Below are 17,849 nucleotides of genomic sequence, written 5' to 3' on the forward strand. Positions count from 1 at the left end.
AAAATACTGATTGAAATTAAAAAACAATGAGAGAAGAATTTGGCTCAAAATTGTTTGATTATATATTGATATGACTATGAAATAATAATAATTTTACAGTAATCTTTTTTAAATTATTATTATTTTTTTTACAATTTTGAAAACTTTTACTGTAAAATGTATTACACTAGTATTATTTTATTCCAGTAATAGTTTCATTTATAATTATTATAACCTATAATAACACTAATATTTAATCATCAATATTTTCATATATTGACATAATATTGACAATGCCAACATTTTATGTGCAACTGAAAAAAATAAAAATAATGCAGCTATAAACACTAAATATATAAATATTGACATTTTAACCTTATACTGTAAAATTGCTGTTCTTAAATACTTGTTTTTTATTTTACAGTAAAATATATTGCACGAGTACTATTTTTTATTTTGTTTCAAAGTTTAATTTACTAATATTTATTCTTATTTTATAAAACACAACTTTTATTTACCATTATTATTATTAAAACTATTAAACTAAATAAAAGAATATTACTACTGAATAATATTTTACTGTAAAATAAAGCATTAAAAAATATTTCACAGTAAACCTTTACCATATAAATTCTAATACTTGACAGCTGCCTTAAACAGCGCATGTATTTAATTCAATCACAGCTTTATCACTCTCTTGATTTATCGTTCAGCTCTCTGAGAATACATTGTGTTTTTAATTGTGTTATGAATTCCGCTTTGAGACAATCCGGAACACAAAGATGCATGAAATGGAGCGTTTGCGTGCATGTTTCAGGCCTGAATCAAATCCTTCCCGTAACGTCAGGAGATATGAAAGCATTAATAAAACGAGTGCGATCATTTGTCTTGATAATGCAAAGAAACTACATCTTAACACAGGAAGAGCCGATACGAGCAGAAACAATGAACTCCAGATGATGATATGATGACACACAGCACTGAACCGTATCTCTTCAGTATGCTTCCTCTTAAGAGCGTTTTCGTCTCACCATGACTTTGAAGGGGCTCCTGGGGATGTTCTCCCCTCCAAAGCGCACGTAAATCACGTACGTCCCGGGTTTAGGAGCCGTGTAGAAGATGTCGAAGGTGCCGTCCTTGTTCTCGATAACTTCAGCTTCCACCTCGGTGCCGTCTGGAGTCACTACGACGCAGGAGACCTTCCCCTTCCCCGCTTCTTTAGTGTTCACCACAAACCCGACCTCCTCTCCAATGCCGATGGTCGGCCCGATGCCAGGTCCTGAGGACACACACCCCATGATCATGTGTGAGTGATTGCATCGGTGAAGCATTGTTTCCTCTTGGTGCGTTTTCAATTTTGAAATTGTTGAGATTTAAAAGCATTTAACAGATTTTAGGGTCAGTTGTTATTGTGGCAGAACATGTTTTGAATATATGTTTTTTTTATCCCACTTATCTGTTTCAGTTTGGTCAAGTTGGTCTAGATTCATAAAGGTAAATAGTTATTAGCATTATTCACCACAAATTAGTATTTCAAGGCTTGCTGATGACGCAGGCATCAGTGCAGAAGCAAGAGACTTTCTATTGCATCAAACACTAGCAGCTCATTGTGGGAAGTGCAAAATTTAAAAATGTAATCCGTTTTCAAACTAAAATGCATTACCAAAAATAAAATCCAAACCACATTACAAATGTGGTTTGAACAAAACAAAACAAATGATGTATTTTCCCATAGTTATTCAGGCTACAAACAATTAAAATAAATATTTAAATAAAAGACTTAAAAATTACAAATCAAAATATTTTAAAAAAATAATAATTTATATTTCTAAATGTATTTACAATTTTAGGAAATTTAAATAAAATATATAATTCTAATATAATAGAATAAAAATGTATCACTAAATATAACTACTATATAAATTATAACCTTTATATATATATATAAATAATATCATATACATATATATTCATGTCTAATATATCAAAAAGCTGAATAAATAAGCTTTCCATTGATGTATGGTTTGTTATGAAAGGACAATATTTGGCCGAGATACAACTATTTAAAAATCTGTGTAAAAAAATTTAAATTGAGAAAATCATCTTTAAAGTCGTCCAAATTAAGTTCTTAGCAATGCATATTACTAATCAAAAATTAAGTTTTAATATATTTACGGTAGGAAATTTACTAAATATCTTCATGGAACATGATCTTTACTTAATATCCTAATGATTTTTGGCATAAAAGAAAAATCGATCATTGTGACCCATACAGTGTATTGTTGGTTATTGCTACAAATATCCCCCAGCGACTTAAGACTGCTTTTGTGCTCCAGGGTCACAGATAAACATTTTAATATTATACATTTAGATTTTAACATCAAAACATTTTAATATATTATATACAATACATATTTTAATTACATATATAAAAATATAGCATACATAAATTTGTTAATTATGAATATAATAAATATGAAATATACCGTTAAAATAAATACATAACTATAAAGAAATCTAATATTTAAAAAATGTAATAATATTATTAAAAAAATATATAAAACATAAAATAATTTGATTTAAACAATATTAATTATAATATAAAAATACATCCAAAACCAGGCCTACCGGTGACTGTACACTTGCTGGCGTCTCCTGTAGCGCTCGCTCTCACTCTATATGGAGAAGTGGGGATCTCGTCTCCGCCGTACTTGATCACAATAGTGTAACGGCCCACCTTATCAGGCACATAAGACACTTTGTAGGTTCCGTCGCAGTTGTCCTGAATGTTGGCTTTCTTGGGTTTACCATCCAGATCCTGAAACACACGAGAAACAGCATGAAACGACTGCAGGACCTTCAGCCTCCTGAAACAGAGAAACCGAGAGGAGCTTCATCAATGAGAAGCAGGACTGAGGAGGAAGAGCTTCAGCTTGCCCCTGGACTTCCTGCTGCTGTTTGGCTTTCATCAGCTTTACATATACAAACACATAGCATACATAAATTTGTTAATTATGAAAATAATAAATATGAAAAATTCAGTTAAAATAAATACATAAATATAAAGAAATATAATATTATATAAAAATATATTGCATGTAAATATTTCAGAAAAATATGTTGTTTATATATTAAATATTTATTTATAATATAAATTATATTAATATAAATATAGACGTAAATATTTTCAAAATATATACTGTATGTATGTGTATTTATATATACATAATAAATATACACAGTACACACACACATTATGCAAACAAAAACTTTTTTGCATGAAGATCATTTATCTCACTGCTGGCCACTTCGGTCTCGCTGAATGCATTCAGAGTCAGAAAAATCTAACCTAATACTGGATCACCGGAGCAGTTCCTTCTCAAAAGATAAAATAACATGCTGCATCCAAGAGAAAGATGAATGTCACAATATGCTATTATGTGATACTTGCAGATCCTCATTCATATTTTCCACTGCAAGTCAAAAACTGAATCCAAATGTGATTTTCAGCCTGCTGGCTGGCTGAAAACTTTCTACTTCAATGAATATATATATATATATTTTTTTTTATTATAAAGATTGTAAAATATACTATATAAAAATATTAGCTTAAGAAAATAGTAGCAGTAGTAGCAGTAGATTACTACTAGTATCATTCTTTTAAAATACTACTACTAATACTAATAATACTTAAATATTAACAATTAAAATCAATTTATTTAAAAAAAAAAAAATGCTATATGTTATAATATTAAATGTTAAATACTACTAATAATAATCATACTATTACTACTACTACTACTAATAATAATAATATTAAAATAACTATATAATTTAAAATGTTTATCAAAATTATTTATTAAATATTATTTATTAAAAACGATATAATATAATTTCAATATAATATAATATAATATATAACACATGTACTCCCCAAAACCACCAGTCAAAAGTCTGAAATAATCTTTTTTAAATTTTTCCACTGCAATTCAAAAACTAAATCCAAATGTGATTTTAGAGTCTGTTGGCCAACTGAAAACATTCAAACCAACCTCTGAAAAACACAATAATAATCAGACGTATTGAAACGCTAATCCGTTTGTTCAAACCACAAGAGGAAGCTGAGACTGGAGACGTCAGGACTCACGGTGATCTGCACAGACAGCTGGCCCTCGCCGGCATCTTTGGCGTCGATGGTGAACTCCACCGGGAAGCTGGCCGAGAGGCCGGTGGTGAGCCCGGGGCCGCTGGCACGCACCTTACTGGCATCATGAGTGGGCTGAACGCGCAGCTTGAACGGACTAGAAGAGATGTTTGAGGGATTGGTCTGATTTAGAGAACAGTAGCACTCACAGTGGTTGTGAACGGAGCGAGTGAATCTGACACGGGTTACCTGCGTGGAACTTCCTCGTCTGCGTATTTGACTGCGACCGAGTACGAGCCCTCGACAGACGGCGTGTAGGCCACTGTGTGTGTGCCGTCACCGTTATCTGTGACTTCAACTGGTTCAGCTATACCTGCAATCAACAAGCCAATTATATGATTGATCTGCCAAAAGCAAAATAACTAAATTACTTACATAATGATAACTGCTACCAATCTTAGTAAATTAAACATGCAACATAGTGAGAACGATAAAGCAGCACACTTCTGTTAGAAACAATTTGTTGCACAAGTTTAAAAAAATTAAATAAATCACACGTTTAAGTATATACAGTGCAGTATGCTAGCATTTAATTCAGAACAAAGGCAAAAAAGAAATATGAATTAATTCATATAAATAACTAAATAAATGCTTAAGTATATACTGTGCAGCATGCTATTATTTAATTCAGAAAAAGGCAAAAAAAAATTTTTTTTATAAATGAATGAATGATAAATAAATACATACATACAAAATTTAACTATATACCGTGCAGTATGCTATTATTTACGGACGCAAAAAAAGAATGAATATAAAGAAATTAGTGAATATTAATTCATAAGTGTTTACGCATGCTAATATTTAAAAAGTATGCTAGTATATAATTCAGAACAAAATAAAACAAATTCCCATGAATTAAAATAAATAAATAAAATGTCTACATACTCTGCAGTATGTATTTCATTCAGAACAAAAAACCTAAAATAAATAAATAAATAATTGTTTACATATATACTATGCATCATGCAAATATTTATTTCAGTAAAAAAAAACTAAAGCCCCTAAATAAATAAGCCCAACAAAATGGGGAAAAATAAAATCAGTGTAATGCACGAGCCTTATGTAAATGCATTTTTACCTTTAGGTCCAGTCACAGCCACAGAGAGAGGAGCGACACCAGCTTTACTGCAGTCCACAGTGAAGGATTGTGGGATTTTAGCTCTCACTCCAGAACCGACACCAGGCCCAGAGATCTTCACCTTACTGCAGTCAACAACATCCTTCACTGGCACTTTAAATGGGCTTCCTATAACACAAACAGAGATAAAGACCTTTACATTCAGACACTGACTAGTGCCTCCATGCATGCTAACGCAATTCAAACCGAGCCATTATAAGAAACGGCGGATAAATAAGATTAACACCCAAGACACAGGAAGTCAATGACAAGTTAAAAACAAGCCAATAATGACAACTCAAATAAGATTTGTATATGTGAGCCTGGAGCACAAAAGCAGTGTTAAGTCGCTGGGGTATATTTGTAGCAATAGCCAACAATACATTGTATGGGTAAAAATTATTGATATTTCTTTTATGCCAAAAATCATTAGGATATTAAGTAAAGATCATGTTCCATGAAAATATTTTGTAAATTTCCTACTGTATATATATTAAAACTTAATTTTTGATTAGTAATATGTATTGCTAAGAACTTCATTTGGACAACTTTAAAGGCGATTTTCTCAGTATTTAGATTTTTTTGCACTCTCAGATTCCAGATTTTCAAATAGTTGTACCTCAACCAAATATTGTCCTATCCTAACAAACCATACATCAATGGAAAGCTTTTTTATTCAGCTTTCATATGATGTAAAAATCTCAATTTCGAAAAATTGACCCTTATGACTGGTTTTGTGGTCCAGGGTCACATATACTCTCGGTTGTAGAAACAGGCTGTCACAATGCTAGCATGTTTTATTCATTGCTATGCAGTTTCTTAAGTATTCTGAGTGAGTTTGGATTTTGTTTCCACAAGCCTGTAGTCTGATAACTCAATGACTCTCTGAAATATTGCTCTAGCAGCTTCTATAGACTTGATTTAAACAATCTGGAAGCGGCGTTTGTGTGGGAGAATCGTGCACTGTGGTCTTGGCGGTGAATGTTTTCAATGAAACGCGAGCTCGTAATGTCCAGCAGTGAGAATGCAGTAGCTGCTCTCCTCAGATCCACGAGATCTTGTATCCCAGGCGTAACGCTAATGAAAAATGTTTGCCACAATTCAAGAAAACTGGGACTCTGGTTAAAAACATGTCAGGTTGCATCTCTCAAAGCTCCAGTAATGCTTTCTTCAGGCTGCTTCTGAGCTTTAAGTGGTGTATTGGGGATAAAAAATAAATCCGTTTCACGTACCGGGAATGTGCTGTCCTCCATACGTGATGTTGACGTCATACAGACCAGGCACATACGGGGTGTATTCCACATTACAGCTGCCGTCTTTGTTATCTTTGCAGGACATCTTCGACTCAGACGGACCTTCCACGGTTATTCCCAATCCACCGATACCAGCTCCTCTGTACGGATCAAAAGACAGCTCAAGTGGTCATTTTAGTATATTTATGTTCTTGATAGAGTACAGAACAAGGTCTCCACTAATGTTCAAAAGTTTGGGGTTGATGAGATTTTTTTATGTTTTTGAAAGAAGCCTCATGCTCATTTAAATCAAAAACAGTAAACATAAATAAAACATTAAAATTAAAATATTAGTGTTATATTAGCATTATAGTTTTTATTATTTTGAATGAGTTTTTATTTTTACATTTTTTGCTTTAATTTTAACTTTAAAGTTTTAGTAATATGTAAATGTAGCCATTGTGTTTGTGTTTTTGTTAAATATTAGTGCTGTCAAATGATTAATCGCATACAAAAACGTATTTTGGATGCGATTAATCACGATTAATCGTTTGACAGCACTATTAAATATGTTTGTGTAGTTTTTATTAATTTTATTTTATCTCATTTTCATTTAGTGTTCTCAAATAAGTTTATAAAATAAGGTAAGGTTTTTGTTTATTTATCTTATTTTATTTCAGGCCATGAAAATGTTTTAGTTAACTATAATAACACTGGCAAAAAGTGTTAATGGAGCTATTAGCACTGGAATACCTTATAATTGATTCAAAGACGGACCTTTTCTACAAAGTACGGGAACCATTAGTAAATTATTTGGACCCTGGGATTGCCAATATTATGCTGTTTGAATTTCATGGATGAAAACTTCTGTATGATGAGAACTTTTACCAATATGTTGAAATTTGGATATTTGAGCGGTTTTCTTTCTTTCGCTCTACTTGTTTTTGTTCTTTCTTTTCTTAAGCTCCAAATTAATGAATGTTGTTGATGTCTTTGTCTATTGTGATTTGCAGTTTATGGAAAATCAATAATAAAAAAAAAAAACTATAACACTGATTTCAAATGTTGTTCAAATGCTGTTTTCTATGTGAATGTTTTAAAGAGTAATTTATTTCTGTGATCAAAGCTGAATTTTCAGCATCATTACTCCAGTGTCACATGATCCTTCAGAAATCATTCTTATTACGAATTATTCTAATTATCAATATCTAATTATTATTTCGGATCATCAATGTTGAAAACAGTTGTGCTTTGATGAACAGAAATAAAACATTATTTGTAAACATTATTTGTAACACTATTAATTACTTTACTGTCACTTTTGATCAATTTATTCCATCCTTGAAGAATAAAAGTAATAATTTCTTTAAAAAAAATTTTTTTTTTTAATTACTGACCCCAACTTTTGAGCGGTATAGTGCAGGTAAATCTAACGGTTAAATGAAATGACAAATGTACAGTATGATTTGTGAAGCACTTTCACCTGGTGACGATGGAGAACTTGTTGGGTTTGTCAGTCAGTGCTTCTTCCAGACCCGGGCCCTTGGCCTGCACACGTGAGGGGTCACAGCCCTCACCCACCCCGACCTGGAACGGACTCTTTTGAACAGGAGTGTCATCGTACAGAACCTCCACACTGTGGACTCCTGCGGCGAGCAGACAGAAGAATCACACTCAGCTTGCAAGAAAGAAAAGCAATGGTCTCTCCTGTAGCATCTTGCCTTAATCAGACATGGTCGTGCTGCCGCTGATAACGAGCCTGTCACCTCATAAATCTTGCTAAATTAGCAATATTTTCTAGCAAGCTTTATTGCTGTTCTTCAAAATACACAAGTGCAAGATGAAACCTGTAGCGCTCCCGTATCTCAAACAGTAGATCAGCGGTGGCCAACATCAGTCCTGGAGAGCCACAGTCCTGCAGAGTTTTGCTCAAATCTTGATAAAAACTCACCTGCATGTTGCTTTCTAGTAACTCTAAAGACCTTTCTTAGCTTGTTCAAGTGTGTTTGATTAGGGTTGGAGGCTCTGCAGGACTGTGGCTCTACAGGACCGGCAGAGGCCTGTTATAAAGTTTGCGGGTTAAATTCTCAGAGATTGAATGCACTGATAAAACATATAGCTTGCATTACATTCAGCTTATCGCTTTGGATAAAAACGTCTGCCAAGTGCATGAATGTAATGTAAACCCCAATTGGACCTTGTATAATTAATAAATAAATAAATAAAAACATAGGATTGTCCAAGCCATCCAATTGGATTAGAAAATAAATAAATCAAATACAATTCTAACATACGATTTTCAGGGCATTTAAGTAGGATGTTGTGCATCGTACCATTCTCAAACGGTGTGTATTCCACGTTATAAGTCCCATCACCGTTGTCACTAATAACACAGTCTGTAGCAGCACCTGACGGGTTCTTCACATGAGCTTTTATGTGTTTCCCACCAACTTTGGTCAGAGCTCGTGCATCCACAGTGAAGTCAGTGGTGGCCTCCCTGAAAACTCCTGCAGAGCAGAGAGGAAAAGCATACACTAACACTGAAAATGTTTCACAAAACTATGCATCTCCTCTATAAAAATGTCACTGCCTTTTAATTAATTCAACTTTCAGCAAAATTGGTTTTCAGGGCCATCTTGCACTGAAGGATTACACCATTTAGAGCATGACAACACATGCAGGGCCTGCAAAACAACATCTTTTCAAATAGATTTTGTTACGAAACCAAAATGAAAAGTCTCCAGAAATCAAGTAAACCAATATCATGAAGATAAAGCATACAGAAAAACACATTTTCAGATGCTTTTCCATTGGTTACAAGAAAAAGGAATGGTAAGAAGGTTATAGAAATCATGGAAGGCAAAAATCAAGCAAAATTGCCTACAAGATGCATTCATCCTTAACCCTCTGGTGTTGTTCGGTCATTTTAGACCAAAAAAAAAAGTTTGGAAAATTGCTACTTCATTGAAATAGTATGAAACGCCATGACCTTTACGGCAGTCGCTACTCGCTATGTGACCCCTCCCCAAAATGATGGACTTAATTCGAAAAAGCTAAATGGGTGTAAAAGAAATAGCCACACTTGTGGCGTTTGTGGTCAAAAATTACCTATATGAAATGAATGAGAAATAAGCAAAAATATGAAAATACAGAGATGTTTTTGTGTGTACAATCTACAAATCAGCCACAATGCAGAGAAAAAGTGCACAACGACGAAGGGATGACAAAAGTTAAGCAATTATGCCTGAAAACACTGCTGAGTAACTAAGGAATGCACAGCTCTGAAAATATAGGACTATACAGTAGGGCTGCGCGATTAATCGAACGCGATTCATCGCGATTGTCATGCACATTGTCAGTAAAGCCGGTTCTGTGATTAGCAGTAAATCTCCATCACGTGCTTTCAGATGGAGCAGCATTTACTACACAGAGTCGTAGTTCTCTGAAAAGCTATGCAAAATCGAGTTTATAATAGCAGACGATATAATCATAGGATTATGAAATCGACGAAATTGTTCGCGATAATGACAGCTGTTTGCGTGTCTTCTCAGTAAACCACGGCTCTGTGTAGTAAATGCTGCTCCATCTGAGAGCACGTGAAAATACCACATTTAATAACATGTTTTTACTCCAAGCTCACTTCATAACGTCAGTCGAGTGCTTGAAATAAATCCTTCTGTGAGATGATATGGCTCCTTAAACAGAATAATTAAGACACACAATATATAATTGTATTCTAAGCAGTGATTAAGGCTATGTCGATTAGCATTTCATTATAGATATACTTTATTACGATGAAAATTATAATAATAAAAACTCAGATAAACCACGTTGAATCAATGAAAGCAGTTAAATCTTCTGTTTATTCAGCTGCAGCGATAGGCATTTCCTGGATTTCTTCTTCGGGGGATATTTGCATTTTCAGAGCGAGAGCGGCCTCTGGCCTTCGGATGGAGATTTACTACTGATCACAGAACTGTGCTTCATTGAAAGATATGCATGACAATCGCAGCTTCTGCCTAATCGTGATTTATTGCCTTTGCGATTTAATTTAGATTAATTGTGCAGCCCTACTATACAGGCATCTAATGGCTACACCCTGGTATTATAGATGATTTTCTTTATTTTTTCTCTTGACATTATTGAAATGAAACAGTATATTCATCTCACAAAAATAAAATTATCACACAATTATGGCCTCCGGTCAGTTTTGACCGCGAACAACACAAGTGTGACTCCCAAATGAACAATACCAGTGGTTAAAAGTGAACATAAAATGGTGTTTTCTCTTGATGTTTATGTCAATACCTTCTCCTGCAACTCCTGGTCCAAACACCTTCACTTTGCTGGTATCAACAGCCGGATCCACAGTCACTTTGGCGGGGAAGTTGGGGACAGTCTTTCCTCCGTACTTCAGCAGCAGTGTGTACATACCGGCCGTCAGCGGGACGTAGGTGACCGTGTAGGTCCCGTCCTTGTTGTCCAGAACTTCAGTCTTGGCTTTGGCTCCAGAGTCAGGCTCGGCCTCCAGCGTTAACTGGCCCGGTCCAGCTTTGGCGCAGTCGACGTTCAGCACACTGATCTCGCCTACTTTGCCTCGTTTCAGCCCGGATCCGGATGCCACCACTTTGGTGGGATCAAACGGATATTGGATGTCTGCGTGGAAGGGCGAGCCGGGAATATGGACGTCCTCGAAGAGAATGTTGACTAGATACTCTCCGGGTTCGGTGGGGAGGTACGACACAGAGCAGGTGCCATCGCCGTTGTCAGAGCACTCGATTTTGGCTTCGGTCGGACCCTCGACGGTTAGACCGAGGCCACCGGTTCCAGCGCCCTTGGTGTCAATGTTAAACTCAGCTGGACTTGCTACAAGACCACCTTTCAATCCTGGACCGAACGCTTTGACCTGCACAGACAGAACCACTAAGTTATGATCTCTTCTAAATGAAGTCAAATCAGTTTTGCTTCAACATACCTTGCTGGGATCAGGAGGCAGCATGGCTTCAACTGGGAAAGGGCTTCCTGGCACGGGATTGCCATCGTAGACAACCTCCACCACGTAAACGCCCTCCTCTTTGGGGATGTACTTCACTAGACTGGCTCCTTTACCTGGTTGAGGCTCAACCACGCAGGGCACGGACATCCCCGAGGGGCTGGTGATCTTGACTTCAAGTTTGCCCTGTCCGCCTGCTCCTCTTGTACCAATAGCAAACTCTTGATCCTCGCCCACTTGCACACCTGGAATAAAACATTACATGGGGTTTTGTTTTTAAAAGCAAAAAATTAAAAATTGATATTAATTCAAATAAAATTACTACAAAATTTTAAGCAACCTTTAAAATGACTACATTTTAAAATAAAATTACATTAACTTCTGTTTATTGTTGAATAAAACAAATACAAAATTAAATAAATTAATTAAAATAAAACCACTTATACAAAAATTGTTAAATAACTACCTAAAATAAATAAATAAATAAATAAAATGTATTTATGTATGTATGTATACATGTATGTGTCAGTTTTCCAAGCCATACACTTTGATTTTGGATTTAAACAAACAAACAAATACATTTTCCAGGCAATCCAGTAAGACCTGGGATTAACATTTAAATATGTATTATTAAATATAAAAATATTCATATAAATATTTTAAATAAATAAATAAAATAACAGGACTACATAAAATAACAGGCCATCCAATAAATAAATATATAAATAAATAAATAAAGGATTATCCAAAACGAAAATAAATAAATAAATAAATTAATAATTTAAATAAATACACAAATATCCAAGCCATCCACTGAAACTTGGATTAAAATGGAGATATTTATTATTAAACATAAATATTTCTTAAAATAAAATAAAAATAAAAACACAGCTTTCCAGGCTCCAATAAATAAATATATAAATAAATAAAGGATTATCCAAAACGAAAATAAATAAATAAATTAATTAATAATTTAAATAAATACACAAATATCCAAGCCATCCACTGAAACTTGGATTAAAATGGAGATATTTATTATTAAACATAAATATTTCTTAAAATAAAATAAAAATAAAAACACAGCTTTCCAGGCCACCCAATTGGACCTTGGAGTAACATTTAAATATTTATTAAATAAATAATTAAATAACATAGCATTGCATAAAACAAAACAGGCCATTCAATAAATAAATTGTTTAATAAATAAATAAACATAAGATTGTCTAAAATTAAAATAAACAAAATGCAAAATTTTCCAGGCCATTCACTGAAACTTGAATTAAAATGTACATAGAATGAAAGAATAAATGATATCTTTTTTTTAAATGACATACGATTTTCCAGGCCATCCACTTGGATCTTGCTAAGGTCCAGCGGAGCCGTTACACCCACAGCGAAGGGGCTTTTAGAAATAGGGTCTCCACCGAAGGTCACTGTTAACACCATCTCTCCCTGAATTGGTACAGCAAAGCAGAATGATGATGCCAGAAGATAAATAATAAAAGATGTCCCTTTCACCAATCTGAAATCCTTGAACTGCTTTTAAATGTGTGTTTCTCCATTGCAGATCCCTACCTGCTGGAGCGGTGTGTATTTGACAGTGTGGGAATAGTCATAGTTGTCAATGATCTCAAAGTCTTGAACGGGCTGTCCTTTATTAGGTCCAGAAAACTGCACGTCCAGCGGAGCTTTGCCAGCTCCTTTGGTGTAAACAGTGAAGTGTGTTGGTTTTCCACTCTCCACACCTGATGGTACAAAGATACAGCATGGGAAAAATTAACTCAATGAGACTCAAAAGTCATCAAATTAAACCCAGATTCTTGATAAGGTCAAACCATTTATCATCAAACCAGACAAAACACCTGCTCGGGCGAGCCCTGGTCCCTCTGCTTTCACTTTGGAGGCGTCATGTGAGGGATCCACTTTAACACGGAACGGACTGACCGGGATTTCCTGAAACGGATCATTTAAAATCATATTTTCTTGGATTAAAATGCATGAATGAATGAATGAATAATAATATTGTCAGGGCCATCATTTTGGATCTTGCATTAAAATATGAATAAAATATCAGAAACTAAATAAATGAAATAAAAACTACAACATAATTTTTCAATTGACTTGAATTCTTTTTTTAATTAAAATAAATAAATAGCTTAAAAAATATATAAAAAAATAAAACTGACATACAATTATCCAATTGGCCTGGATTTTGAATTTAAATAATGGCTTTAAATAAATAAATAAAATAAATAAATACATTTATGACATGATTTTCAATCCGCTTGGATTTTGAATTCATTAAAATAAATATCTTCAAATAATAATAAATAAAAACAAATACATTTATGACATTCAATTAGTTTTATCCACCTGGATGGCAAATTTAAAATAAAATAAACAAAAACAAATAAATAAATAAAATAAAATGATAACAGAATCGTTCTGACCATCCAATTGTATCTTGCATTTAAATATAAATAGTTTTAAATAAAATTATAACATGATTTTCTAATACATTTGAAAAATAAATGAGTATTAAATAAATATAAACAAAATTGAATAAAAAAAAAGAATACATTTATGATACTTTAACATGGAATGCCCTGAAATAATCATTTAAAATGAAAACACCATATTTCCAAAGACTGGAAAATGATCATGTTTTCTACATATCCCTATGGTAGTCACTCACTTGTTCAGTAAAAAGCACTTTGATCGTGAGGCGTCCCGCTCCAGGAGGAATGTATTTGACAGTGATGGTGTCATTGGCATTGGGAATAATGTCAAAATCAACATCCTCTTCCTGATCACTGATAACATTAGCGTCACACTTGATACCGACACTGACGTCACCTGAAGAACCACCAACACAAGACACACCATGTGTAACTCACATGAAATAGCACTGAATTTAGTGAATGCAGTAAACGCGCATTACCTTCTCCAGCTTCAGTGCAGTCTACGGTGAAGTGCGTCGGTTCATGAGCCTTCAGTCCGCTTCTCTCCACTCCTGGCCCAAACACCTTGACTTTGTGAGGGTGGCTTCCCTTTCCGACATTCACCTAATGGAATAAAGCCTCCTGAATGTTAATGACAGCAAGTAATGCAGACTTCATTGCACATTCTGAGAGAATAAAAAACAATGCAAAGCAAGCCTAAAAACATCTGATGCATTTTCAGAGTGCAGAAAGGATTATTGAAGATTTGAAGAGTTAACAAATGAGTTATTTTTCCAAGATAACCAGGAACATGCAAATAAACACAAACTCACATAAATCACACACAACAAACATTCAAACATTTAGTAATAGAATTTATTAAATGCAACATTTTTAAATCAAACCCTTATTGCATAAAAGTAAACGAAAAGACCCCTTTTTTCCCTTCTGTAAATATAAACATGTTAGTACTCAGTTCGAAAGCTGCATTTTTCCAGAGTTTGACATTGTGAAGTGTTTGCATGATCAGTCAAGTAAAAGCAAGCTGCATTCTTTAAAACTGTGCAGTGAGTTTGTTTTGTGAAATGGACTGCAAGGACCACAAAAGCATGAATACAGAGTGACGTATGAGTAAAGGTTTACTCTAAACTTTGTTTATATAATGGAATAATGCTTCAATTCATGTGTGCATTTAACAAATACTAATATTAATTCAGTCAAACTTATTTTGGCCTTCATTCTTTATTAGTGAATATAAATAAGTTAGTTCTATATTAAATATTTGCTCAAGTTTGAGAATATTTTTTCTTTTTTAACTTCTGGAAAAAGCACCACAAATCACCATTTTGCAGTCAAAGCTGTCAGCGTATAACATTATAATCTAATACAAGTTCATACTGTGCAAAATCTTTGGAAACATTTAAAAATCACTTAATGTTACAAACATACTGAAATGTATTTGGATTTTGTGCTTTTACATGAACAGAAATACTCTAAGCAATGATGGATAATTCTCTTAATTAGAAAAAAAACAGAAGAAAACTAATTGATTAAAAATAATATGCATTAAATTTGATATGAGTTTTTGAAAACAAAATACAATGCTTTTGCTCACCCTACTAATCTTAAGAAACATGCAATGCAATTTCAAACGAATCAACTAAACATTTTGTAAAACAATGTGCATTTTGCCGTTTCATTCCCTAAAGCCATATCACCAATGCAATCTCTCATATTCCGCATTAAACTCAAAGCGAACAGCTGAAATGATCTGACAGTATAGCAGCGGCGCTCCATAACGGAGGTGGTTATGATGATGACCGGTTTATATTGGGCTGGTGAAGTGTTAAGAGCATCAGCTGTAGTTAGTGTGATTAGTCGCTCTAGTGTGTTAGTACTGACAGCTGAAGGCTCCTTCTCGGTCGCTCTTACCCTGAAGGGGCTGTTGGGAACACTGACGCCTCCCCAGGTCACGGCCAGCGTGTGCTTGATGGCTGAGGTCGGCGTGTACGAGCAGGAATACACGTTATCCCCTTTGCTCTTCACCTTCACGTCGATGGGGACTCCATCTGCATCCTGGGAAAACAAATGAAGTCAAACGCAACATGGGTGAGTTCAGTTCAGACTGGTGTGTGTCGCTCACATTTATTAGCTGATGCTCGGCCGAACCTGTGCGATGATTTCCAGCGGTCCGTTTCCGGCATCTTTGGCCTCGACGGTGAACTCAGCAGGTTTGTTTATGACACAGCCAGACTTCTCCAGTCCTGGTCCATAAGCCCTGACCTGCAAACAACCACACGTGTGAAAAACAAACGTGCCTAATAGCCTAGTAAACGCACAAATGCAATGCCCTTTTTGCAATAACAACACAATTTGTATTTGTTTAATGCATTTTATTTTTCTTTGTTCTGTTGCTATAGGATGTTTGTGCTTTTGCAGTAACAGAAATACTCTTTAAGCAATGATGGATAATTCTCCTAATGAGAGACAAATCAGAAGAAAGCAATAGATGAATTGATTTAAAAACAAGTCATTGAATTTTAATCTAAATTACGGATTTAAAAAGGAAAAACAATTAAGTTTAAAAATTTCAATTAATAATTTAAATAAACAAATTATAATAATAAGAATGTTTTGAGAATAATAAGAAATATTTTTCAAAAAATTGCATCACATTAATTGCTAAATTGTTTTAATAACTCTTACTCAACAGGTTACATCATTGCAATTTTTATTTTTATAATTTTTTATTATAATTTTATAAGCTTTTTTTACAAGTTGGTACTACACATTGCCACAATTTACATATTTTATTTTAGAAATATAAATAGTTTAAAAATAGCATTGCATTTGTTGTGAACACACACACACACACACACACACATATAGAGAGCGAGAGCATTTTGTCCATAATCCAGTGAATTAAATATTTTACAAATGGACGATCATGTAGTATAAACTCCACATTAAACCCTTTCACATGTACAAACGAGCCGTTTGCAATCAGACAAATTCCCTGATGATCCTTAATGACACAATCTGAACACAATAAATCCAGTCTTGATTTGAATCCCAGCACACACACAGATCATCTAGAACACGGTCTGTTCTGATTTAGACCAAACACACACATTTACCCCAAGCCTCGTGTGTTTATATACGCTTATGCCTTCATACCCAAACAATCATGATCAGATTCATCCGGTTGGCAGATCTGAACAACACTGATGCAACGAGACACTCAGAACATCTGGAGCCGATCTGTTTCCACCTGTACAACAGCACTGGTAGCACTACAACAAACTCTACCACTGCACAAATCACTCCAAAATCAAAAGGAAAAAATATATATATTATATTATATAAACTAAGCCTATTTTACAACCTCTTTATGCATTTAACTGTGACGAAAATGTGATATTATTTCTGTAAAAATGAAACACATTTTCTTTAGAATTAATGCAATGCAAATTGTTAATATTTTTGATTTGCCAATCCAGCCTATGCAGCTTTATAACTAAAAGAAATAGTTTTAAGTTAGAAATTACAATAATGAGAACCTTTTGAGAGTAATAAGAATCATATAGTTCTATTAAATGTTATTTAAATCATGGCAATGTGTAGCACCCACTGCAGATTAAATGTAAAAAAAATCCAAAAAAAATAAAAATGACCATAATGAGAAAGTATTGAGAATAATAATTCTAAAAAACACTTTACTTTATGCAATGCAAATTGTTTAAACATTTATTTTGTGCAATCCGTAGCATCCACATAAGATATGCAGATTTAATAAAAAATAATTACAATAAAAAATTTTTTTTAAATTTCATTAAAAAATATGTTAATAATATGCATGCTAATAAGCAACTAGTTAATAGTG

The 17,849-nt window shown here is 33.9% G+C and overlaps 1 protein-coding gene across 1 annotated transcript in view; it reads right to left on the minus strand.

Annotated features, from left to right (window-relative positions):
• LOC107597200 (filamin-B-like) overlaps window positions 1–16,326 on the minus strand; it is a 44,250-nt gene extending 27,924 nt beyond the window's left edge. The window contains exons 1-17 of the mRNA XM_016288155.1: window positions 16,136–16,326; window positions 15,899–16,042; window positions 14,467–14,590; window positions 14,221–14,381; window positions 13,388–13,478; window positions 13,101–13,270; window positions 12,860–12,977; window positions 11,508–11,770; window positions 10,841–11,438; window positions 8,866–9,039; window positions 8,016–8,178; window positions 6,533–6,693; window positions 5,262–5,429; window positions 4,373–4,496; window positions 4,127–4,280; window positions 2,608–2,797; window positions 1,011–1,258 (exon numbers count right to left, since the gene is read on the minus strand). Coding sequence (XP_016143641.1) covers window positions 1,011–1,258; window positions 2,608–2,797; window positions 4,127–4,280; window positions 4,373–4,496; window positions 5,262–5,429; window positions 6,533–6,693; window positions 8,016–8,178; window positions 8,866–9,039; window positions 10,841–11,438; window positions 11,508–11,770; window positions 12,860–12,971 — 2,355 coding nt within the window. The 5' untranslated portion in view covers window positions 12,972–12,977; window positions 13,101–13,270; window positions 13,388–13,478; ... (2 more) ...; window positions 15,899–16,042; window positions 16,136–16,326. The remainder of the gene's footprint in view (window positions 1–1,010; window positions 1,259–2,607; window positions 2,798–4,126; window positions 4,281–4,372; window positions 4,497–5,261; window positions 5,430–6,532; window positions 6,694–8,015; window positions 8,179–8,865; window positions 9,040–10,840; window positions 11,439–11,507; window positions 11,771–12,859; window positions 12,978–13,100; window positions 13,271–13,387; window positions 13,479–14,220; window positions 14,382–14,466; window positions 14,591–15,898; window positions 16,043–16,135) is intronic.
• Window positions 16,327–17,849: the final 1,523 nt, after the last annotated feature.

The sequence above is a fragment of the Sinocyclocheilus grahami genome, unplaced genomic scaffold, assembly GCF_001515645.1.
Source record: "Sinocyclocheilus grahami isolate Dianchi unplaced genomic scaffold, SAMN03320097.WGS_v1.1 scaffold229.1, whole genome shotgun sequence".
NCBI classification, from domain to species: domain Eukaryota; kingdom Metazoa; phylum Chordata; class Actinopteri; order Cypriniformes; family Cyprinidae; genus Sinocyclocheilus; species Sinocyclocheilus grahami.